This window comes from Camelus ferus, chromosome 26 (genome assembly GCF_009834535.1).
Source record: "Camelus ferus isolate YT-003-E chromosome 26, BCGSAC_Cfer_1.0, whole genome shotgun sequence".
NCBI lineage: Eukaryota > Metazoa > Chordata > Mammalia > Artiodactyla > Camelidae > Camelus > Camelus ferus.
Window position 1 is genome coordinate 7997335 of NC_045721.1, and position 26591 is coordinate 8023925.

The window sequence follows — 26591 nt, forward strand, 5'->3', positions numbered from 1 at the left end:
GTCGGTGGTGAGGGAGGCAGAGGGCCTGCCACTCCAGCTCGGAAGTGGAGTCACCCATCCTTAGCAAGTAGATTTCAGAAGACAAATGGGATGCTTACAGAAACTTAAGTGGACTGCTGAGAGATAAGGGGGGAAAAAAAAAAGAAAGAAAAAGAAGACCAGACGAGTCAAGTGGATATTTGGCTAAAACCCCAACTTTCCTAATCAATCCATCTCTGCCTGAGCCCTGCAGATGGCCTTTTGTCTTTGCTAACAATTCACGCTCTGCAGTTGATAAGACTCATCTCATTTATAGACTTGCCTGCCTGTGTGTCTCTTAAGAAAACGCAGTTAGCTTTGAATCTGTCTGTCATACATGCTGTGTGTGAGTGTATAGATAGCATCATACATGAGTGAAGGTGTACACCTATTTTTCCAATTGGTTTTGGCACAATGATAACATGACCCTACCCTAGTACCACTGTTTCATATAACTGGGTAGTGAAGATTGAAATACTGAGATTGAAATATTGAGATCATCTCACAAGGTGGATTCTGTGAAGGCTGCTTTATCTCCATGCCTTGCTCAGTGCTGGCAACAGCTAAATCCTGGGGCATTAAGAAAATGTCACCTGTGCCCTTGCTTTGGTGGCATAAAAACACATTGCCTTTGTTGCTCTATGCAACATTCGGGTCCTAGGGATACTCCCATGGTTAGTTTTGGCAAGAGAGTTTATGCCACGAAGTGACAAAACAAAACTGGTAACATTATTTCAGACTTGAAGTGGAAGCTGTATGTACGAGGGGCAAGTGAAAGGAATTCGTGTCAGACAGTCGTCTTTGTTAAAATGGACCCAGCTTAAAGGACCCAGAAAGGGAACACAAATCTGTTGTAATGTTTTCTCTTTTATTCTTTCAAAGCAAGTTTCACTTTATTCTCCTCCCAGGAGGTTCTTTCTGTAATCTCACACTTTGAGAGCATTTGAACTGGTAACCTAGTTAAATGGAACTGAAAAATAATCGTGATACCGTTTAAAAAAACCCCCAAACCCTGTATTTCAAACACCACCAAGTGTTTCCTTTGTCTCCTAAGTGTGAGGTGGAACGTGTCCTCAGTAGCGAGCGATAGGACGAGCTCACCTGTAGCACCTACCCCACTCCCCTCAGGATGCACCCACACCCACAGACACCCGCATGTGGGTCCCTATGCAATCCTGCCCCTCCAACCCTTTCTTCAGTCAAGGGCTGGGGTCCACTATCAGAAGTCCTCTGAACGCTTTCACACAAACAGGCAAAGCTTTCTAATGGATGTGATTAGGAAAGGTCCTCGATGTTCGAGAGAAAAAATATGGGCTCCTCCTCCTCCCTTTTCTCCCCCAAGACTGGACTGCGGAGCCTGGATTCTGCAAAGCCCTCGGCGGCTGGGCTGTGTGCGCACGGAGGGGAGAGGAGGCGGGGAGGAGGAAGTTACTTGGTCTTGCAGTAGGCCACCACACACATGATGCCGACCACAAGAAGGGCGATGCAGATGCCGGTGATGGTCAGGACTCGCTTCTGGTAGAGCTCCTCCGCCTCTGGAAAGGGATGAGAGCAGATGTCACCACGGTCCCCGCCCCGTGCCGGCACTGACAGCTGAACAGCTGGCATGCTGCACTGCCCATGTTCACAAGGAAATACACACGGGACAATTCATGACTTTTGCAGACATACTTAAGGTACAATCTACTCTGCATTACATTTTAGACATAAAACAGCAAGGCCCGTTGTGGGGGGGCACTTATAATTAAAAAAACATGATATTATTAAATTAATTATAAGCTACAGATATATAGGCATTAAACTGGCAAATCATTAACATGAATTATAAAATAACTATTTGGTTAAAACTGTCTTTTTTTATTTAAAAAAAAATCTCTCGCAAAGACAACAGGAATCGAGGCCAATAAAAGGAGCTGGAATTGGCACCACTGGGACCCTCCCCTCCCCCTTCCTACCTTCTGCCCATCGTTTCATCTTCCCAGGCCCTCCCCAGCCCACCCACCCGAACCTCTTCTGTTTCCCAGCTATTTTATATTCCCGTGGTCTTTACAAAGAGCCACTTCTAACATAAAGTAAACTCAAAGACATCAGCAAACATGAGCTTGACTTGTAGTTAGCAACAAAACTGAGGCAGGATCCCCATGATTTGACAGTAAAACGTGAACGTAAGCAACATGACATGGAATAGCAGGGCACTGTATCAGAGAAAAACCAGTGCGACTCGGGGGAGAGCCCTGGACCCTGATGAAGCTTTGTCCTTTGAGGAACAATTACTATTACTTCACTGGTTGTACTCAGAGACCTGACTTTTTCGCAATAAAACCCCACTAGCACAAATGATACACGATTAGGAATGGACTGTACATTCCTGCACTGACCCACCTGGCAAATTAGCTGATGTAGGTTGCACTCAGGCAAGTGTGATGCTTAGAACTTTCAGGTGAAGGTACTACTGTACCCCAAGTGTAACCAGTTTGTATTCATGGAAGGCTTTCAATTTCTAAGCTAGCTTTTGAAGGGCAGATAACTTGATTATATTCTGGTAGGTCAGGCTCTTAACAAGACTGGCTGATTTAATAGGGAACCTGATCCCCTTAGGAACTAGGCTTCCAACCAATCCAATCACACTTCTTGGGAGAAATTCACAAGTTCAAGGAGAAGGGGAACTCGACCAGTTCATCATAAGCGATGTACGCTGTAACTGCTATTACGATGAACAAACTGGTCGAGAACTGGGGGTTGTTTTCCACACGAAGGTCTCTTATCTGCACATCAACATGGGGCCTTCTGGAACCTTTTCAACGTATATTTTCTGTCTCAGCAACACCACCTTTTTTTTTCTCTCTCTCCCTGCTGAGCAAGGGCAAGTCGCAAGAAGTCTTCTTGCAATGAAAAAGTGCAACGTAATTTCTGTGATACAGTAGACTTTATCATTAAACAAACCATTTCCTACAAGCCAAGCCCATGGTAATCAAATTCCAGTTAACAGGTCAGGAACATTGTCAAATCAAATTAATAGAGCACTGATTATTCACAGGAGGAGGAGGAGAAAGAAGTCAGTGGGTAAAAAGACCAGAATGCCTCAGAGATCACACAAAAACAAACCAAAAGGGTTGGAAGTGGAAAGGAAAACAAACCAAGAGGACAGACAGACTGACAGAATGATGGAGAGAGATGGGGGGGTGGGGCGGGGGAGAGTCAGGTAGGAGGGAAAACAAGGTTAAAAAGTGAAGGAGGAGCCATCTGAAGTCCCTGGCCCAGCATGCCTGATACTAAGGGAGGAAAAAATAAATACATGAAAGAAAAAGCAGAGGGGGGAAATGCCGGGGTGGGAAGAAGAGGTGGATGCAGATTTGGAAGGGCGAGCCCATACAGCATAACTCCTAACCTAGGCTGGCGGTCACGTGGAAGCCACAATTAGGGAGCAAAGCAGCTGGTGCACTGCAGGGGCAACAACGGACCAGGAGGCGGAGAGCGGTGTCACATAGTTCTGTGCCGCAAAAGTTAAATGAGGACGTGGCGTGTGAAGGCTCACCAGTTAATTGCTAGTGTCTGCTGCTCATCCCCCCTCCCCCCCCCGCCCTAAAGCCACAGGACAGGGAATTAAGTGTCATAAGGTGTCCATCTCTGAGCTGATGCCGCGGGGACTCCACCTTGACTTGGCATCCGGGTCAGTTTCTAGCACTAAGTCTAAGCTGCAAAGACATCACCCCCCTGGTCCTTCTCCGGGAATGCAGGACGCAGAGCAGGGATCCTTCGGTTGTGATGAACTGGCTAAGAAACAGGAGTGTGAAAGTATCATTGCCTAGAAAATGAAGACCCTGCTCTACGTCTTTCACTTTATTTTTTCTTCTTTTAAATCAGGAAGCACCTGATAGTCGCCTTCCCAGTCTATCTTTAGAAAAAAATTGGGAAATTGCTTCTGCCAACTACAAAAAAGACCTACCCAAGGGCTGAAGGGGGGAAGGCATCGTGCCTCTCAGGGGTTCTTTGGACAAGTGTTTTGGTGGCTGTTAATCATAAAAGAACAGACTGACTTGGATGAGTGAACAAACTTGACGACTTGCCCATTCTTCCTAGGTTTTGTCAAAAGACACCCGTTTTCCAGGAAAATCAGTCCTGGGAATAGAAAGGCAGTCCAGTAAAGGCCAAAGGGCAAAACACAAATGGCAAAGAGGAACCAATTAGAGTCAAGGCCCACGGATCACAGGTGTGGGTTAGGATGTGGGTCAGGGACCGAATGCCTTAAATGTTTCTCAGCTAAATTTCTATCTGATTTCCCAATTGTTTACTAGATCAGGTGACCCTCACAATATGTGTTCAAAGAGAAACATTTGATGGACAATAATGTAAACAATGTTTTTTTTTTTTTAAACCTCTTTTTTCTCCCTTATTTTTTCCCCCTAGTGTGAAGGGCCAATAGCACAGGAGCAAATCAGAGGCAGCACTGATGGAAAGAATCCACTAATGCCATTGGTGGATCTGCCTTAATAAGTAGAAACACTTCTGGGGCTATACGACTTGGCCGGGCGAATTAAAGTCAATCAGATCAACACGTTTTTCAGACTGGTCTGGCCAGGCCAAGAGACAGAGGCCTTGGCGCCTCTGTGTTAATTGACCTTTAAGTTCTAATCTTCCTTAAAGATGGAACATTCTGGCCAGCTGGGGACTGTGGACCCTCTGGAATGTTTGCTCTTAAGAGGTGTGTTGTTCGTACACGGTGCCTGTATGAACTCTTCACATATTCCTGAGGGCGGTCATACCTCTGAACTCTGCATCACCCTACTTCACTGGCTGGGAATAGCAATATTAAATTCAAACATTATACCCTAAAGTGATAAAGCAGGAAAGATGCTGTTAGGGAGAAGAGGGAAGGTGATGATAGAACGTTTTCTTCCCGGCAGGTAAGGCCAGTAAGCCTTTTTAGTAGGGGATCATTTCTATCTCAAGAGAAGTAACCTGAATAGTTAACTTGCCTCACATAGACCACCTGCCACCCGCGGGATGGTGGTGGGATCCCCTCTCACTCCTGGGTGACGTTCTCTCACGTGCAAAGGACCACTCACATTCACATGGGGGTTTTCCCATCAAATGAATGGTTTTCTCTTGGAATTTTTTCTTGGGGGGAGGGCGGAATGGGCAATTAATTGAGTTTCTGTAACTGATGGAGCTTCCAACAGCCTCATTTTACAAAAATTATGGAAAGCACATTAGGGGTAGACAGTGATGCTGGCATCCAAAAGCTGGAGGCGGCATTCAGGAAGCCTGGGGGCCTGTACTGAGAAGCCTCGGGAGAAAAGAATGCCTTCCCCTTCCTCCCAAGGCTGGCCTTTTCTCCCAACAATGTAGGATGAAGGCCTTCCAACAAAGGATGCTCCAAATTCACACGCTTGCTCATAGGAGGTAGCTCACATTTCCAGTGTGAGAATTTCTATGTGGTTACTTTTTGGGATAATCTTAGTGACTCTAGTTTAATCCTATTAGCGCTGGGATTTCCAACGGAAGTAACACAAGGCTTGTTTCTTTCTATTTTCTATTTCCTGGCTCATAAGATAATGAATTTGACCAGAACAGTGCTTGAATATCTCTGGAAAATCAGAATAATTCAAGTCTATGCATATAATATTATCTTGCAACATATGTGCTTTCTATGTTCCTATATTAATAGGTGACTTTTACATTGTATGTCAAAATCCCGTTAGCCTAAGATGTGGAGTGTTTTTAAGCTGATGTATTCAAAGCTTCTGTTTGCCCTCAGGTCCCTGGTTTGGTTCCTCCTTAGAGCCTCATGCACCACTCCTACTTACCCCAGCTCTGAAATAACAGCCTGGCCAGATCCAATCAGTGGGTCAAGGAGCACGGGGTATGTGTGCATTTGCAGCAGGTAAGGTGGTTTTAAACTCTTAAGTGAAACTTGGGAGTCTACAAACTGCTGCGCTCAATCCCAATGTCGGTCAACTAACCACAGATTGAAAGCAGAGAAATCATTGTTATGGCTGTATGACCCCTTCTAAAGAGAAAGGAAATTAGTTAGGAACTGAAAGGGAAGAGTAGACAGGGAGAAAGAGGTTTCAGCTCATAGGCTCTAAATTCTGCAGGCTACAAGGAATGATGATTGGTCCATACCCATAAATTCAATCCCAAGATGCTCTGCCAATGCAGAAAGTTGACAAAAAAAAAAAAAAAAAAAAAAAAAAAAAAAAAAGAAAGAAAGGGAAAAAAGTTTCAGAAAAGAGCAATACACTGGCACTCCAAAACACATTACACATGACGATTACGGCTCTCCGTGCGTGCACATGGAACAGACACATGTGGATGGTTAAGGAAGCAGTGCTCAGGTACGCCTCCGCGGAGTCCACGTAGGGCACGTCTCTTGCAAGAGTTGTGCAAATGCCAGCACACTCTGTCTTTATTAACCCTTAAAAGACCTTACTGAGGGAGAAGTTGTATGGCTGAACCTTCCTCCACGCCATTTCCATGTTTGTGAATAGGAACACCGTATGTATAATCAGAAATGGCATTTGGCACCATCTCATCCTTCTCTTTTGAAAAGGCAGATGTGAAGCTCCAGGGAGGTGAAATCGTTTTACCCAAAGATGCACAGTGGCAGAGCCAGGAGGTGAAGCCAAGAGGATAGTCATTTGGTTGGACAATTTCATCACGTTGGATTTGTACCTTTCACTGTTTGTGGTTAGCTATGCTTTCATATTTCTTATTGCTTTAGTTATTTATTTAAAAAAAAATCTATCTCCTTTTTTCCAGATCTTCCACACTCTCCACCACTCCACATGTCTCATGACATGTAATAAACACTTCTGCTCAAAAAGCCAGACAGGGCACTGGGGCTCTGGAGGCTGCTCCTAGTTTTCTGTATAATTCCTGTCTGCCTTAGGACAGCTCTGAATGCCTCACTTTTTCAAACTGTTAAAAAAAAAAAAAAAAAAAAAAAGGAGGTGGGGAGGAGGCAATTCCTGTAGTCTTTAATTTACTTTAATTTTAATTTACTGCTTCCTTAAATCACTGAGAGTCAATTAGATGATCACTCCACAGGGCTGAGCTCCAATGTCCAGACGAGAGCTGACAGGCACAGGAACCTGCAGGGCTGCCCAGGGAAGGGGACTCAAAGATGCGTGCCCACCGCCCACAGTCCTGGCAGACCGGACTGCGGAGGCACTGGGGTTGCAGGACCAGCAGACCCTGCACAGGCTCAAGTGAAGAAATGGGGCAAATTAGAAACAAAAACAAAAACCCCTCTGGAAATGACACTTTGCATCCTTGAAACAAAAACCCTTCCATCAAATTTCATCACGTGGGGCCTTTCAGGACTTCCTCATCTGTGCATGTGAGGTGGAGAGGCAGGTGGGAGGGAGGGACCAGAATGAAAAGAGAAGGGTTCCGGGGTCCATATTTCCTCCTTTGGTTGCTGATTAGAGAGGTGCCAGGCCGGTCGCAAAGTGCGGCAAAGCAAACTCCTCGTGTTTGAAAACATGAGGTGGAGGGGTATTTCTCTTTCAAAAGTGCCAGTTTGGGCTTGGGCAAAGCTCCTCATATTAACATGGGAATGGAAGAGGTAAGGGCATTTGGAATCATCCTGGTTTCAGGTCCTTTCTCTGCCATTTACCTGCACAGTGACTTTGGACAAGTTAATTTCCCATTGAAAAATGCTTAAAAAGCTGACACACACCTCACAGGGTGACCCTGTGGAATAAAGGGGCCATGAAGGATGTCAGCCAATGGCAGAGGGGTTTACCAGTTTGGAGAACAGACATACCTGGAGATTCACTCTGGGCTACTTCCTGCATGACATGCAGATTTACTTTTAATTAATTTCACGGCCCCCAAAACTCTGAAAGCTCCTGGGATACATCGAGCATTTAGACTTTAAAAACTTCCCACCTCTTAAGGAAATGGAAGTTTCCCAGATTAAGAAAAAAGAATATATATATATATATATATATCAGATAGTACATTGAAATAACAATGATAAAGGGGCACTTTATATAATAGAGAGTTCCCTTTGCCTTGGGTCCAGGGTACTCAGGCAAATAACCTATATTTTTCATAAATTAAGAGTCAGAGGATGTTGAGTGATTTTGGTTGCACAATGTTCACAGCAAAATAACAATTTATTCCAATTCAAACAAATTTCTTTTGCCTCTGTGCAACACTCAATTTGACAAACTAACAATCCTCCCCTACCCCCATTTGTTTCCTTCATGCAAACTTTGGAACATCAAGGTACAAAAATTCATTTTCTGAAGAAGTGGTAATAAATTTCCTTACACATTTCCATGAGGATGTGACTTAATTTTTCTCCCTAGAACCCCCTCCATCTCTTGCCTTTCCCTCCTACGTCAGTAATAGTTTAAGGGTTAACATCAAGAGATATCTACAAAAACTCTTTCCAGAGAAGAGAATCGTTATTCCATGCCTACGTGAACACTGCTAATTATCTATATTAGTTGCGTAGGAAGCTTGGTTAAGTCTTCAATAAAATTAGTAGCATGCTCATGCATACATATTACTGCATTTACAGTTTTATAGGTGAGTCTGTGAGCCTAACTCTAATTTCATTTCATGGGAAGTCATTCATATCAGGCAGCTCCAATTTCAAATAATTCAAAGGGAAATTGGTACTTAAAACTGGAATCTCTTCTGGCCGTAAGCCCTAACAAGGCACCAGGCAGAGGAGACACGCATCATTCATACTAGATCTGGAGCAAACAGGGCTCTAATTTATTTTTACTATTGGTGGCCACATTTCTTTCATTGCGAGTCCAGAAAAGCAGAATCCACAAACACTTTTCATTTTCTGAAGAGGTTATTACTTTCTATCTGTCCTATTTAATCTAATGTTGGCTTAGGCTCATTGCGTACCAGACGTTTCCTATTGAACTTCTGCCTAGCCACTCCATTTTTCAAATTAAATTAATAATTCAAAAACACGAAGGTTACTGTAAACTATTTAGTTTCCTTTCTTACATGTGATTTCCTGCTGTGCAGCAAGCAATATAAAAAATTAATTTAAAACTAAGAGAGTCTTCAGAAACTATTAAATATTGACTAGCTAATCCTTTGCTGTAGGATTTTATCATTGTTTGAGGAAAACTGACGAGCCTGGAGGTTAATTTAAATTTTCAATTGCATTAGAGAAAAGAACGAGAAGAGAATTTTCTTGTATCAGAATTATTCATGCAGGCAATTATAATTTTTGTTAAAATTTGAAGACATTCAGCATTTTATTCCTTAACATCTTGGGTCTCCTTACGCAAATAATCTCAAAGATATTATGTCATCTTGGCTTTCTGCACCTCTGTGATTTCTAAAGGGGTCCTATCAATGCCGTTTCTAAATGGGACCAATTTAGCATCTGACTTTTAATTTTCCACTTACCTTTACAAATGTAGATACTTTTTTTTTCACATATACCAATCCACATTGCCACTCAGCTTTCCGAAACATAATAGGAACTTTCTCCTTCCTTCCACGTTTCCATGTGCTCGTGGGCACATCCACAAAAACGCACACAGAAAAATCTCACTAACACTCAGTCGGAGTTAACGATAATTCTGTCACAGATTGAGGGGGTCTTTATTCTACTTTCAGCAAGGTACACGTTTGATAAATAAATGAATAACTTCAGTGGGTTCTTAGAACATTTAGAAAAAGCAACACAAATAATTTATGCCCTAGTACCCTATGTTAGCGAACACTTCTAACGCTACCCAAGTTTTAATCATTCTGAGAATATGCCTACAAGTTCCAAAATTGCAGTTTTTCAGAATATTATTATTTGGGCTTTTCTATAATTTCTTCCTGTTATATGTTAGTTTATGTATGACTAAGTGCTCTACGCTGCCTGTAACTACTTCTGAGGCCTTTTCCCCCTCTCTATGAAGTCTATAAATCGATTATCAATTGTCTGCATACACACATGCACACAGACACACACACAATAATGAACATAATCCTTTCAGGTAGGAATTTTGTATCAAGAGGGGTCAAATTTGAAGCTGACTAACCTCGACAATATTTTCCTAGAAAGTGTTATAAATATGTTTTATTTCAACGCAAAAGGTGGCCTTCAAGAAAGTCCTATAAAAGAGGGGAGGGTGCAGCTCAGTGGTAGAGCACGTGCCTAGCATGCATGAGGTCCTGGGTTCGATCCCAGTATCTCCATTAAAAAAAAAAATAAATAAACCTAATTACTCCCCCCCCCAAAGAAAGATCTATACAATATACATGTGTTCCTTTTGTTTATATTTTAAAGCAGTCTTTATAGATCAATAAATGCCTCATAGGACATCTTGACCAGAAAAATTGCATTAAATCCTAATAATGTAAGTTACATTTTATTAAGCATTTAAAAAGATAGGACATTCTTTTAGAATGTGCTTCTTCCTCTGAAAATGGGGTTTGGTTTCTCTTCGAAGCTGGGGGATACCTTTTCTTTAAAAATTTACCTGATGCGTTTCAAACTTTATGAATGCAAACAAACAAATAAATTTGAAACATGACCACAGTGGCAACACGTGATCTTTTGTGCAGCCCTCATTGCTACTCGAATGTAAAGTTCTCCGAGCAGCGAGAATTTATTTTCCTGACTTCTGTGTGAAGGTTTGCAGAAATCAAAATTGAGAATTTTAGATAGGGAAGTTAGCAAATCAACTCTGGGCAAGACACTGTTGGAAAGCAGTTTCTGACTGGGAGCTCTTGCTTTTTCAGACATGAGGCAGCAATGACGTACAGTCCTTGAAGATTTTGTTTATAAATGTGCTTCCTATTAATCTTTGTTAAATCAGGTTAAACATGAATGCTGCTTTTTTGGATGTCTTCCAAAAGTGTCGCTGAAAGTTTTACTAAAGAATTTATTCAAGGAATCACATTCGGATTAAACACATAGTGGCTACTTTAAAATTATATCTTCCGGAAGAGAAATTGATCTAAAAGAGAAGTTGAGAATATTTTCTCGGGTTACTATTGTCAGATCTAACTGTATTATTATTTGGGGAAATAGCTTCATTTTTTTCATGCTTTTCTCTACCTGGGAGCTCCAACATGGCCTTCAGTGCACAATGTTACTCCAAACATTATACTTATAATGCACATGTTCAGAATTTTCATTCCATTCTATACTATAATTGTATTGTATTTATACAGTCACATGGATTTGCTAAATCTACGTTATTTGAATACAAATACACATGTCTAAAAGGAATGGCTTTACTATATTAAGTAAAATTTTATTTCCCTTCAATTTTTACTTTCCATCTTGCCTATCTTTAAAAAAAATTATAGCTATAACGAGAAAAATTCTGTCCACTAAATGCATAGTATTTCAAGAACCTGAAGAAAGGGGAGACTGTGTTTGAAAATTTAGCAATGCCAATTTATCAATTTTTTCACAACAGGACATTATAACAGAATCTTTGATATGCAGCCCTTGTTAATAAATACCACCTCAGTAAAAAAAATGATTGAATATGTGGGTCTAATCTCCCCATAATGCATATGAGATTTATTCATCTATAGAATTTATTCTTCCATGACCGTTAACCTGAGGAACAGAATCTTATTCTTTGTAATGCATACAAATAAGGATAAATCTCTCATTCTTTAGGGTCCCCCAAATGACCAATTTCTATCACTGCTTCTTGTGTTCCATGAATTTATACCCTAACAGGCTATGTGAAATTATTTTTCAGGGCGAGCAATTGACATATTTGAATTGGAGGTTGACAAATCCTTTATGATGCTTTTGAAAATAAAGTTTCAATAGCACACAGCCATGCTTGTCAGGTCATGCATTGTTCATGACTGCTTTTGTGCTAACGACAGAGGTTCTGTAGCTGTGACAATGACGGGGTCGTCTGCAAACTCAGAAGTATTTACTATCTGATCCTTTACAGGAAAAAAAAATTGTCAACCTTTGATCTAAATGGATATCTATATGGAATCCATTTTAAATATAATGCTTTGAAAGCTCCGGAATTAAAAACTATAGTCCCAGTTCACAAAAGAAGGACAGATTCATAGTTCATTTATCCGTACAATTATATACACTGTGAATTGGCTCTTTTAGGAAAGATGGTCAAAATTTCATGAAGCCACAGAAATCAGGATTTCCCAGTTCTCATTTTAAAATATACGTCTAGCAGTGAACTGTTAGGTTTCAAAGCAACCAATAAATATTTTTAAAAAACAAATGTTTCTAAAATTCTTATTGAGACTAGCATAACATAAATAAATGATCGTTAAACTAGACCTGGATCACTGGTTTCCTAAGCAACGTAAATAGAAGCCAGACTGTCTCATTGGCTGTGAAATGCTTGTTTTTCATTTCCTTAATCAGTGCTTTTTTAAAAAAAAATTTAAATGCAAACTGTTTGGTTAATGAAGAGAAACACCTGAACTCTTTTTATTCTGTTTATTTGTTACAGAGAACACATTCTGAACCGAAATGAACTTACCATCATTTCAGGTGCGTATTGGTTACAACTTAGCAAACATCCCTTTTCAGGATGTGGTCATGGTTCTAAAGAAGATGGACTGTTCAGCAGAATGATTTTATTATTTTTTTTATCAATGAAAGTGAGACTTTTAAAGGCCTTTATTATGATCGCACTGGGTGATATAGGCTATCGTGTGGTGTCACGTGATTCCAGATCCATTTCAGGAGCATCCGGGGCCTCACACACCTATTTGTCTGTCTCAGAGCTAGTTCAACTAGTCATGAGCAGAGAAGTCATACAATCACTCTTGTTAACGGTCTCATGCGACAGGCAGAGGCAGTCAGTGTTAGACCCGGTCAATGCACCTAGCTCTAGGTGAGATCTGAGGGAAGATGCAGTGACAAGAAAGCAGCACCAACTGAACATGCTCCTACTCAGGCAGAGACAGAAAGGGAGTGGACGTACTGTAGAAGCTGGCCATTACGTAGTTTTGGCAGCGATCACCAGTAAACTCATTGGGGCACCTGAGAGAAGAAACAAAAAAAACAATGGTAGAAAAAAAAACAGAGAAAAAGAGAAGAGGTGAATATATGCTAGAAAGAAGCTCCTTCAGTGTTCATTTGACTGAACTTGGTGAGTTCACCCTCAGGAACTGAGTCTTTGTCCTAATCATGGCTTCCAGACTCTGGCATCTCCCCCAAAGGGTTCAACATTTGGACAAAAAACCCAGAAAGGTCCCAGCATTTTAAGTGACTGCTTTCTCTTAAAGGGAGCCACTTAAAATGAAAGGGGACGTTTTCTTCATCTAGGTTTTCCATTTGATAGCACTGGTCCCAAAGGTTAGAAGGGTTTTTTTGGAGGGGCCTGCCCACCACCATCGCCAGCATCACTGACCGTCCCAGTGGGTTCACGATGACCTCTGGGGTCTCCGTGCTGAGAGACAATTAAACAAGGTCATATGGAATGGGATTATGCCCTGAGTGGTTAAACCATAATTAGAACAAAAGGAATCAGTCACCACTGAGCTGTAAAAGCACCAAGAGGTAGTGATTGTTGCTGTAGTTTGGGGGAGAAAGCAAATTTCAGATTATTTTAACATACTTTCTTGGTTTTGGACTTTCATGGGCACATTCTCAGTACATCTTGCTCCAGTGAATCCAGGTTGGCACCTAGAGGGTAAAAATGTAATAAGCAATCGAATGCTAAAGACACTGAACTTTCAGCCTGGCAAATTTCCTCCTACAGAATATGAAAGTCCTACAAATGACCTGGTGGCTGAGCAACGTAGAGAAAAGGAAAAGACAAAACATTTAGAAAACCGTGAACCGCGAAAACTGTGGGGTGTATGTTTCTGTTGTTGTTTGCTTCAGTCTTCGTAAGATCAGTTAACTGCAATTTAACTAGAGTGAGGCTGAAAAGTTGAACTGGGGTGGCAAGGTCTGGGCAGCTAAGTCAGTTTCCCTTTGACATTTCCTTATTTGCCACTGATCACTGACTCTTACTCTGTTAAAACACTGGTTTTAGTTAAGAGCTTGCATGGTTCAGTCCATAATCTTTTAAGATTTAAATGATCCTGAGCTTTTTCTGCTGTAAACATAATTTTGTATTTAGTTTCATCGGTATTTTTATACGTTATAAGCTAAATCATCAAACTGCAACAGAAATCAAGCACTTTGGCACACCAGTGATTACTGACAAGAAAAACTGCATTCTCTGTTTATTTTTTTCCCTTAAGATACCACAGATTAGGTTTCGTTTTTAATGGTGAAAGACAGAAAGAGGCACATTTTTATCAGTACAAATTTCATCCAACTATCCCACATCAAACACATTAAAAAAAATTTTAAAGTTATTCTTCCACAGTGGTATTTAGTAAATGTCATTTTGCGCTTAAGGTAAACTATTTTGAAATTATATAAAGTTGACATTTTACTCACTCCCCTACATTTGCCTATCAAAATTCCAGAATCTTGGTAGAATATTGTTCTTAAGGTCTTGTAATGGGGCTGGGCCTAAACGTGGAAGTCCTTTATAACTGTTCTTTTTGTTGCAGTCCCTCCAGTAACTGAAGAATTTCAGGCTGGATTCATTTTACGCAATATCATACTCTAGTAAATAGGGTCATTGAAAGGTTCTAGGACACAAATACACTTCCTATAGACGCCCAGCACCCACAGCCGTGGTTATCATTAATAGCTCATCTATATCGTAACCACCATGTGCAGACCTCGTGATTTACATACAACCCTTTCTTCTCCTGGCATCAAAGAGATGTGAATAAAACTATTCATTTTTACTAATAAAAGATTGATTTTTTTTTTCATTTCCCTTAAAGCCAAATTCAATGCCAAGAAAGTGTTATCCAGTGATTTGGTAAGAGTGGCTTGAGAGAATAGACACTAGCACGTTCAGATTTCCAGCCCCATGAGTACTTGTGTAAGCAAAGTGTAATTATGATCATTAACAATAATGTCAGTAAGCTTAACCGCAAACATCTCGTATTGATATGGTTTTTAAAAAAATTCTTCAAAACATTTTTTGGATAAATGAACTGGTTATTTTTGTTTAGAATATTTTTGCAGCAATGACTAGAGAGAAAGAGCTACTTGAGGAAACACAGAAATAAGAACTATAGCCTGTGAGGCTGGGTCATTTCTCATGAAGATGTCAGTCTACCTGCTTCAATAAGAATGTCTTCCCAGGTAACACAGGAAAAACACAAGGAAACCTGTTTTCCGTTAACAAGTCATTTGACATAATAATTTTTGAAGTATATGGGATTTTTATCTGTACATCTGTTTCTCAACCAGGACTGTAAATCCATCTAGACATACACTATAATTAAGTAGGTGATGCCAGAATTAAGGCTACATCTATAATGACCACTTCATCTTACCTGTTTGCATTCTTGATAAAAGTTAAAATTCTTACATTGATCACATAATAATCCACTTGCTTCACACAAAGAATATAATATAAAATATGTGAATATGGGGCATGTGTGTGTGTGTGAGAGAGAGAGAGAGAGGGAGGGAGAGAGAACCATCAGAGGCAAGAAATTCACTTATTTAAGGGCCATGAAATTAACAAACAGCTGAGGAATCATGAGTCCCTTAAAAGAAACTCATTTACTAGAAAAATTGCCATTTATGCATCTTACGTGACACTTTTGAGATCAGAGGGCACAGGACAACTAGATGAAAGGGCTCGAAAACCTTACCCTATCAATTTTCTAATTAGTGTGAACTTCTAAAACGATATCTCCTAGGAAACCAGCATGATGAGATGCTGGCTTATCTGTATCACAAGATGAGATAGACTGTTTGGTGCAGTAACACTAGATCTGCTTAAAGTGCGCCAATCCTTTCTGGAATCATCAGCTCTATCTGAACCAGAAGTATCTTTTCGCTTACGTTTATCTTCACTCAGATGAATCGTCTTAGTGTAAAGCCTTATACATATTCAATGTGGGGTCCAAGGACCAACAGCACCAGCGTGTCCTGGACTCTCAGGCCCCAGTCCAGAACTACTGAATAAGAACCCACATGTTAACCAGATCCTTAAGAGATCTGCATTTACACTAAAGTTTAGGATGTCAGGGACCCTGACACCTTGGGAGATGGATGCCAAGGCCCTCCATCCTGGCATCACCGAATCTTGCTGCTTGGAGGTGAGAAGCCCATTTGGCTTCACTGGGCTCTGTTTTCCTCAGTGATGAAATTGCAAGGATTTGACTAAGTGACGATTCAAGGTTTCTTTTTACCGCAAAGGTTCTGGGAGTCGCCCTCACACACGAAATCACTGTACAGCAACCCCGACATCATTTCTTCTGAATGTACTACCAGTCGGGGAGGACTCAAGAACTTTTAAAAAAAACATTTCTGATAGAATGGATTCTTAAGACAATCATGGAGGCAAAACAAATTTCAACTACCTGTTCCTAAGCAATTCAAGGGTTCATTGGCAACAAGTCATCATGTAACTTTTGTGGACACACAGAGTTGTTGCCAAATCAAATGGAAGAAAGGGGAAACAAGTTTCTGCATAAGCAAACTGCAGGCTGCACTGACTGTGTAGAAAAGGCATATGCAAATGAAAACTCACCGGATCCACAGGCTCTGATTAAATTCTATGGAATTACTTCTAAAAGAATAGGAGACTGGCTTCTCACGTATTTCTCTATTAGCATTGTATTTTTTTTTTTTTAAGTGTATGTTAAGCATCCAATCTACCACTTTCAGCAGAGATAAGAGTACGGTAGATTTAATCTGACTCTGAACAATATTTGGCATGAGTCTGAGCACATTCCAAGAATTTTATGTCTTAGAAGAATCTTTTTGAATAGTAATGGAACCCCTGTCATAACTTCAAAACTATATATACTGTTTCTTTCCCTGATAGAGGATGGAAAGCATTAAAAAAAAAAAAGATTTAGTATTTGCTTTTAACATGATAAACAATCTTTGTTCTATATTTGTTCTATTTTTAAAAATTGACACCACAACATATTTATTGACTCCATTTTGTTGTTAGTATCGCATTAACTTCAAACATATGAACTAATGTTTTTTTTTTTATTTCCATACAGTTAATTTTTTTCCACTTCTAAAAGTTTTGGTATTTACATGTGTTTTCTCTTTCACTAAATCACTGAACTATGGCTTGTATTGCCTAGGGTTTTTCCTTTTTCTGACTTAAATTTTTTTATTTTATACGATTTTTAAAAGTTACTCTATATTTGTTCTTAATGAGATAAAAATTCCCAGACAGTTTTGTCTGAACTGAAGCATCACCTTTTCAAACTAACTCCTCCCTGCCTGTCACCTCCCCACCCGCCCCCTCCACGCCCTGGGTGAGGGACTGCTTTCCGCTGTCACACTGCCCCTCTGCCCTGATCTTTTTCTGCCCTTACTTAGCTGTTTGTGATTCTCTCTGCAGGACAGTGACCGCATTCTGATCATGTCTTGTCTCTAATGTTTAGCACACTCCCTGGCTCATAAAGGACTCTCATAAAACGTCTGTTAAACTGAACCCAAGAGAAGACCAGACCCCAGTGTCCCATAAAGAATTGTGTCAGAGAGACTTCCATGCAGTCAACTGATTTGCCAAGTACAGGTCAGTTTTGAACTTTTGGTTTTTATTTTTATAGTTAGTGACAAACTGCCTTCTCTCTGTAGACTTCCAAACACTTTTTTTTTTTATAGGAGCCCCCAGTATTCCCTTCACAGGCGCCCTCCCCTAAACAAAAACATTTAGCATTGTGTTTGGAATTTGGAAAAGACTCTATAACTCTCTAACAGACGTCTATTACCTCAAATTTAAATCCTGTTACTGAAATACCATTTTACCTAGGACTCAATCAAGCCGTATAATCTAGTAACCAAGACTTCTGCACAGCATCAGTAAAATAAAAACTGTTCTTAACAATAACCTTAATACACGGTGGATATCCTGATGTGTTTACTATGTCTTTGATCATACATGCATGTATTTTGAGAATCAGTTTAGTGCCTGGTGTACTTTTTAACCTTCTAATTGCATAAATTATTTTCCATCTTTTTGGTGGAGACACTAGACATATTCAAAGATGCTTTCGGAACCCCAAGAAATTTCTGCTTATTTAGGGTTTGCTAATTTTATAAACCATTATAAATGGACTTGTGGTTTTGCAAATTTATTGTCAATTTATAAACCATCCTTAGACATCCTTTCTCGTCCTTTCTTTATTTCTTGGCTTCATTAATTTCCATCAGGCCCTCCCTTGGTCAGGCAGAAGAGAAACAGGTCTACATCTGGTATCTCCTCTCTCTAGTCACCACTTCACAATGGAATATTTGGACAATTTTTTAGACAATTGTCCAAAAAAAGAAGAGTCCCTATTGTCTTTCCCCTCTACCTCTATACAAGTTGGGGTATTTCCTTCATACTGTGCAACATCAGAAATAATTTCTTTGCTACCCATGCTTACAAATTTCAAGTAATGGACATGCCAGCACGTACATACTGGGGACTCCTGGCGAGTTTAAGTGTCAGGCGTTAAGGCCTTTTGCTCTTCCTCCGAGAACCAGAGCTGGCGGTGTACACACGAGGGCAGATGGGGCTGGTCTGTTTTTCTACACTCTCAGATTGCAGGGGCTGACTTCTCTCACCCTTTTGCTCAGGATTCTGACTGCAGCTCGCCCACTCACTGGCTGAGTATCTGCGTTGTAGATTATTCTTTCCCAGATGGGTTGTTACTGTTAGTCTGCCTGTTTCCAAGACGAACTTTGCGCTGTTTTCTACCGTGGAGTGAAATTTCTTGAGCATGCTCTGTGCTTTTCTAATTTAGCATTCTTTATGGTATCATTTGCCAGAAGCATTTGTTTCCTCAAGGGAATGCCTTCTTCAGCATCATTACAGAAAATGTTACATATAATATGTTCCAATAACATTGCCGTGAGACCCAACCCTAGACCTCCCCATCACTGTTCAGCTAGCACGGGCGTCCCATTCCTTTTCTATCACGATCAGGAGACGAGTTCTCACTTCTTGAGATACCAGTAGACACAGACTGGTCACACTGGACGCGGGGTAAACCCTGGGGGAAAAGCGTTCGAAGCTGTCCTGGTTCCCCACTGCTGTTTTTCAGCGTCTAAGACGTACAATCCCGCTAATGAGGATGGCAGTGTTTATGAATGAACCCCCTCCTCGTTTGAACCCCGGTGCCCTTCCCAAGGCTCTGTTTGCACAGCTTGTTCTGAAAAGCTCATCGGGAGATGAAAATCCTCGCCATTGTTTACTCTGAATGATGTATCCTCTACTGTGAGGTCAAACAATTTAATCGGATATGGGCTCAATCTGCACTCCATACATCTCCACGTCCTTGTGACACAAGCACGGACGCAGCTGATCTGTGGTTTGGGCTTCCTCTCTGGACGATGCCCTTCCCTGTCTCTTCAAACAGCTTAGAGACTCAGAACTTTACAGTTCCACCTACTCCAGCCTCGCCTCATGATGAAACGTCTAAATATTCACTTTTGACTTAAATTGTTCAATATAAGTATTTCAAAATTGTGTGTATTTTATCTTTTATTTTTAAACATTCATTTTTATTGATGTATAGTTGATTTATAATGTGTTAGTTTCACGTGTACAATAAAGCAATTCAGTTATATATATATATATACACACACATACTAGATTCTTTTCCATTATAGCTTATTACAAGATACTGGGTAGAGTTCCCTGTGCTCTACAGTAGGTCCTTGTTGGTTATCTTTTATTTATATTAGTGCATATCTGTTAATCCCAAACTCCTAACTTAAATAGACTATATGCTTCTCAAGGCAAGGACTGCATATACTTTTTCTTTCCCAGGGAGTCTCTGCCTCTGGCTAGTTGGGGTCCCCCATTACACATTCCCTTAACCCCCTAAATACTCTTTGGAGCACTCAACACACCTACGAATTATAATTAAATTAATTACTTGAAATATGTTTGCTATTTGCAAGAGTCTCCCCACTCCATACGGTCAGAGACCACGCGATTTTGCCCACCCCTTCACACTGAACACAAGCACAGAGCTTGCCTCTTAGAAGGGAGATCAATACCTGTATGTGGCTGCCTAACTGCTTTCAGGAGAAAAAAAAAAGAAGCTGTAAAGAACACTTAGTCCGTGCGCCTGATTGGAGGCAAAACTGCACCTAAGTTGGCTTCCATAAGAAGAAAAGCATTTCCTTCAGTCTGTCTTAGTGAAAGTCGCAGTGACTCAAGAAACACCTAGTAAGTACATGGAGGATTCTAGAACAGGAAGGACACAGAAGTAGAGGATGGCGTTGCTCCAAGAGCTGACCATCTAGATCTAAGGTACAAGGGTCCCAGGCACTTCTCTCCGTTAAACGTGACAGCACTGAAGAGCACAGGGGCGCTGCGGGAAGTGTCTGCACCCACCCTGAGGGGCAGGAGTTAGAGTGAGGATGGCAGTCTGTTCTCGGGGACCCCAGGCCTCACCCAAAATACACCCCTTTCATAGATTCCAGATTTCTCCTTCTACAGCCATGGGGATGAGGCCATAGGACACAACTTGAACTGGAACCATCACCCCTCATTTAATTGTGTCGATCCAGCTATTAATGGGGTTGTGAATCTCACCATCATCACCACTCTGCCAGGATTTTACAAAACTTCAACCGTAGCTAGTGCCTTGGCTTCCCCCATCCCCCGGGCCCCCAGGTGTCTCCAGCCCGTGTGGAAGTCTCTCTTCCCTAGACAGCCATGGTATCTCTCCTGCTCCAGAAGCTCCTGTGGCTCCCTGTGAGCTATCACAGCATCCCAAGTCCTCCACCCGGCCTCCAGAGCTCAGAAACCGACTCATGTCTAACTGAGGTTTTTGTTTTGTTTTGTTTTACGTCCCAGAATGGAGCTGCTGGTCTAGGTATGCATGTCAGTGCGTCTCACAAAAAGATCATTGCAGCCTCAGTGCCTACCTGGTGTACGGAAAAAATCTCCATAAATGATGGCTGTGTTTATAAAGCCTTCCACTTACTCCCCTCGTTTCCTTCTTCGAGTTCTCATTACCATAATAATCAGCTCTGTGCCACTCGGCTGCAGTCACTCTAACTGAGCTACTATTTTAGCTGCTCTGTTTCCATAAATAGACTAAGTTCCCAGGGGCCACAGACTAGGCTTTATACTTTTTCTGTGTTTTCAAAAATGTCTGGTACAGATGTAGCTGTTCTATAAATAAATGTTAATTAATATTTCATTTATTGAGTTTAATTTACTACGATATTTATTGTGACTTTATCACCTATAGTTATATATTTTCACAACTGTCTCTACAATAATGTGTAATGCAATATAGGCCCTTACATGTACTACACGGTTTCATAAAAATTAATTATACAAAACCACAAGTTCATGTTTGAAGGCACCTCCCATCTTCCCAGGCTTTGTTTGTTTGCTTTCTATTTCTGTTTTTTTTTTTGTTGTTGTTGTTTCTGCATATAAGGAAGTTCATGATCAGAGATATTAAATGATTAAATGAATGCAAATGCAAAGTTATAAAGCTAGCTGGTGGCCCCAACAAATCAAATAAAAACTGCTCATGTTAAATAAAATGAAGAATTGGGAATTAAACATGGTGACACACTCTGTTAAGACAGGTGTATATATTTTCCCAGTGTCTACAGAGAGAATGTAATTCCACCATTTATTTTTTATTATAAGGGAAAAAAGAATCTTGCTTCCCCTGAGTTAGAAGTACTTTTGCAGAAATGAATTCATTTAATTTCACTGACTCCCTGGAAAGAAATTTGGAGAACATATTAAGTCCATGTTATAAATAAATATATTGTCCAGAGAGTTGAAGTGAAAGGGCTCAAGACTGTTCACCAAAATTGGTGGTTAAAATACTAATCCTCACATGGGGAAGTCACGTCTGTCCATAGGACAGTGTAAGAGTTTATAAATACGATCTGGTATAAAATCATTTTTAGATTGAAAAAAAATCACATCAGCATCTTCAAAAATAGTTCTCTAAGTAAAACTGTTCAGAAGAACAGATGTACAAGAACAAGGGGAGAAAACAAAGAAGAAAGTCTGGACAACGTCATGGTCATGTTCAAATTGTCTTGTTTCTTTGAACCATGCGACTACTGGGGACACCAGACAGTACAGGATGGAATGATTCTTTTCTGGTCTTTATGCAATCTGGAATAGTAACTGTTTTTTTGTTTTCCCCAGGATAAATTTTAAATTACTATAGAGAGCAGAGAAATATAAAAGATGAGAAACACCGCGGAAACTCCCGCACAGTTCCCATGGAATGTCCAAGTAACCAGCAAACCTCTCCTCAGAGAAGTGTTTAACTGTTACATGGTTAATCCATTTGGAACGCCTTGTTCTGAACTGAGAGACAAAAGAAATTTGTTGAAAAGTCTTCGACTTCAACTCCCAAGAAGGCAACAAGTGGATTAGGTGACCAGAGAGACTACTTGGAAACTACCATGCTTGTGGTGTTTCCGAGTCATGGCTTTAGTCAGGGATGAAGTTGATTCTGAATGATGTGGCTCATGCTTCAGAAATGTTCTGCTCTAGACACATGGACGGTATGGAAACTATGAACTGGCTTCATACACAGGACCATGATGAGCCAATGCAGCATTTTCCTGTTTTCTGTTTCTATTCAAGTGGTTTTATGTATGATCATAAGACATAGTCTATGATTGCCTTTGTTTCTATTCTGAGTAGTGATTATTTTTAACGCTATAGATGTTTTTAATACAGGGATTAAAAACACTCTCATTTCACAAAAAAAGGCATGGAATATTCTGGATGTTAAATACACTGTAATGCTTCCTTCAATGTACTGTTTACTTTGATGCGTCAATAAAGACATGGTCCAAAAGGGGGATAAAACTCATCAAAGTCATAGATGTCAAAGATACTCTTCCCAACAAGATCTAGTAATAAGCTTTAACACTCTCTTGAAAGATGAGAATTACTCCCCCAAAAAGAGACAATAAAACCATGGTGCCAATTTGCTGAGAACTAGAAGGCAAGTTAGCTTGGGGGATCAGAATGTTCATTCCTGCTCTGCTGCTTTAATAATTATTAGAAGAAAAACACACATTTCGCCTCAAGATTAAAAAATACATATAGCAAGTGTTTTTTTTTTTTTCCTAGGTTGGGCTTAAACTTTAATGAAAAGCTGTGTGGGTGAAAAAAATTACGGTTGTTGGCACAATTCCAAAATGGAACAAATGAACAGCACTTAGGCGATAGCGTGTTTTGTATGGGACGTGGGAGGGCTACAGAATGGCTGAAATTAATATGTGGGAAATAGCTGCGCTGGTTCCTAAGAGGCATTCAGGAACGATCGTATGTACTCACACAGCCTGTAAATCTGTGCAATGGCTATGATGAAAAATGCTCATGTTTCATTATTATAATTAAATCTGAGTGGTCTCAGATGCTTTTCGAGAGAAGTAAAAAGAGGGGACAGATAATATGGGTACGATCATTTAAAAAGGAGAAGCGTTTAATTACATCACACACCCAGAATTAGGAGAGAATGACAGAATTTCCTCATGCAATAAATGAGCCTCATATTTTACAGATTACCATTCTCAGCTTCTGGTATTTTCTATTCTGATCAAAGAAAATCTTATAGGAAGCTGTAAAATTTGTTGATACGAATTCACTGATAATTACGGGGTGGGGGTGTGTTTGGGCCGTATTCACAACAAATCGGCAGAACCAAAATCTAAACCTGATCACTTTTTAACTCTTTGATATAGGTATATAGATTTGAATAGAGTGGTGATCAAAAAGTGAATCTTTAATTTTAAAACAAACACTGATAGTCATAAAATAATTCAGGTCTGAAAGAAATATTTTTTTTCTATATACTTTGTCATTTTTAGCTTGCTTTAAAGTTTTAAAGACTCTTACCCATTAATTTTATCTTGGCTTAGAACTATTACCTTTATCAATGAAAGAACTATTTAGTAATTGAAATTAGAATTTTACCCTTGTGATTCCTAGTCTTTTATTCACTATAAAAGTATAAGACCGTAAAAATAATAAAAGTAAAAATTAAATAAAAAAGACTAAATTAAAATAATAATAATAAAATAAATAAGAGACTATATTTACTTCTATACCTTGTCTGTCTTCATTGATAAAATCAGCTACACAACCATCCAAACTTGTCCTCTCTTGGAACTGCTTCTACTCTTTTAAAAGAAGAGCTTTTGAGGGCAAAAAGGCAGTTCCGGAAGGTACTTGTTTACAGCCATGAGGTCCCCTGAGACAGTCTACAGATAGCCTGTGTCTAGAACAGCACAGGGGACAGCAAAACATTTCTTCCCAATGGCATTTGTGTTTCGTGTTATGATTGTAAAATATGTGCCTTTTAAGATGCATTTTATTACTTACTAATGATGCAGCCTTTCTTAGAACTGGCATGTCAACATTGGTACACTATTTCTATGATGTAAAAGGAAAACGGCCTTCTTAATTATTTCTTGTGCCTTTTTTCTCAGTTTGCTAATTGTTCTTTCTACGAGCTCAGCTGTCTCTCTGACAAACTTGCTCTTCTTGTCAACATTTAAGTCACAAGCTAGTAATATTCTGGAGTAGGAGACAATTGTTACAATGATATGTTTTGGTTTTTTTTTTCTCTTTTAGGACTTGACTTTAGAACAATGGGACCCAGCTATGGGTCAACTGCAAAATAAATGTTTCATCATTTCAGTGAGACTTTAAACATCTTTTACCACATCAAACTACTTGAATCCATGTACCACATACAGCCTAATAATATCAAAAGTAGACTCAAAATGCATGGCATAATAAACATGTGCTTTTTAATGAGACCTAAAACTGCAAGGTTTAAATATTTAATGTACTGATAATATCTTTGTTTTTTTCTGCCTGTTGAGTGAGAATAAATGTGAGACTTCTTAATGGTGCACCAGCTCCTTCAGGGTCGTTGGAGAGAGCGCCATTCTAAACATATCTGTAAATAACCGTAGTGCATGGAAGAACACTCTGCCTCCTACATGCAATGATGCTACACACACCGCGTGCACTTCCAAACAAATGCACTTTGCTGTTTTTTTCATTTGTGAGATCAACCTAAATTCCCTTTTAAAAAATACTTAAGAAAGAACAAGCTAATGGCAAGTGTAACAGAAGTGTCAGTAAAGGGTCTTCTGCCCTTCTGCTTCATTTAGTTGTCCTATTCTCTTTACAGGTGACCCCTGGGGTAAAAAGGAACATTATCTTAGAGCTTCCTTCATACATTGGATGGAGACGTAGGTATCCAACGTCATAGGCCACTAGGATATTTGCACATCTCTTCTAGGTAACAATGAGGAAAACCACGAGGAAAGCAACTTTATAAATATGAAGGCAAAAAAAGAGAAAAAAAAAACCACATTGGAAAAAGCAAAAAACCACTCTGGATATAACACAGAAGATGACCAATGGTGTGAACTTTTCACAACACTCTACAAATAAAACAGCATTATTCAAAGGATGCAACAGAATTGGAAAAAGCAGCAATAAAATATCATAAGACGTGGGATCATCTGAAACAAGCAGCCATGGACACAAGCCACACAGAGGATTGCTTTTCTTACTTGCACAAGTATCTTGAGGGGTTTGAAAGGTCTTTCACCATGAAGCACTCGCCTCCGTTCACACAGAAAGTTTTCTCCTTCTCCGCACACTTGACAAGATGGCTTGTCCCCGTTGTAGACGTGGATGTGGCTGGATAAAAGATAAAGAAGCCGACAGGTTTACGTCTGTCATTCCCTCTTCTAAGCAACCTCTAATTTTAAATTCTTTTAAAAGGAAGAGTAAATATAAGATGCGGCGTACTCCACTAAACTTTCAGGCTCAAAAAACAACAGCAAGGACCTCAGTACTTTCTGGATGTAATGAAACAGAGTAAAGTCATAAAAGGGAAATTACAGTTAATTCATTTAATTATAGTTAAACAGGAAAGAGGTTCAATATTTTGTTTAACCCATATTTTATCTTCTAAGGAAGTTAGAAAAGAGAAGATCTATTGTCATGAAGCAAAATACATTTTCCGGGAAGGCTCAAAAATAATGACATGAAGTCGTATCACTGCAACTGAATTTAGGTATCAACGTCCACAATTGTTAATGGTAACTCACTGATAAAATTATTTTCAAAATTATGTGTTATATCAATATGGACTTCGTATTTTTTAGACAAAATGTATAGCAAAGAAAAATACAAGGTGGCTTATTTGTTCCTAATGTAAAAAATTATTATTAATTGGATATATGTCAATGTATAGATCAGGGGCATTCCATTCAAAATTTCCATTTTTCTCTAATTTCTACTCAGAAGAATATTATTAAATGTCTGATCGCCATCCTGCTTTTGAAGAAATGCAAAGATAGTCTAATATTGCTGCAAATGTAGACTAAATCACAGCAAAATTCACTCAATCTGAATTAGGAGTAGAAACAAGTTTTAATTTTGGTTCACAACATCTTCACGTGATAAACTTGATATTCACTTGCCTTCAAACTTCACAGTTATTGAAAAGTCAAGCTGACAATGATTCCTCCACCATTAGGTGCAGGGATTTAGTATCAG

At 39.8% G+C, this 26591-nt stretch overlaps 1 protein-coding gene across 11 annotated transcripts in view; it reads right to left on the minus strand.

The window, feature by feature from the left end:
• Positions 1 to 26591, minus strand: part of NRG1 (neuregulin 1) — a 201379-nt gene that overhangs the window by 13305 nt on the left and 161483 nt on the right. For 4 of the 11 annotated variants that reach the window (XM_032468476.1, XM_032468479.1, XM_006194583.3 and 1 more), the window contains 4 exons: positions 25598 to 25727; positions 12936 to 12994; positions 6145 to 6168; positions 1451 to 1553 (listed from right to left, as the gene is read on the minus strand). In XM_032468476.1, the coding sequence (XP_032324367.1) occupies positions 1451 to 1553; positions 6145 to 6168; positions 12936 to 12994; positions 25598 to 25727 (316 nt within the window). Of the gene's footprint in view, positions 1 to 1450; positions 1554 to 6144; positions 6169 to 12431; positions 12995 to 13571; positions 13640 to 25597; positions 25728 to 26591 lie in introns of those variants that run through there. The other 7 variants (XM_032468477.1, XM_032468480.1, XM_032468478.1 and 4 more) reach the window with 5 other exon arrangements.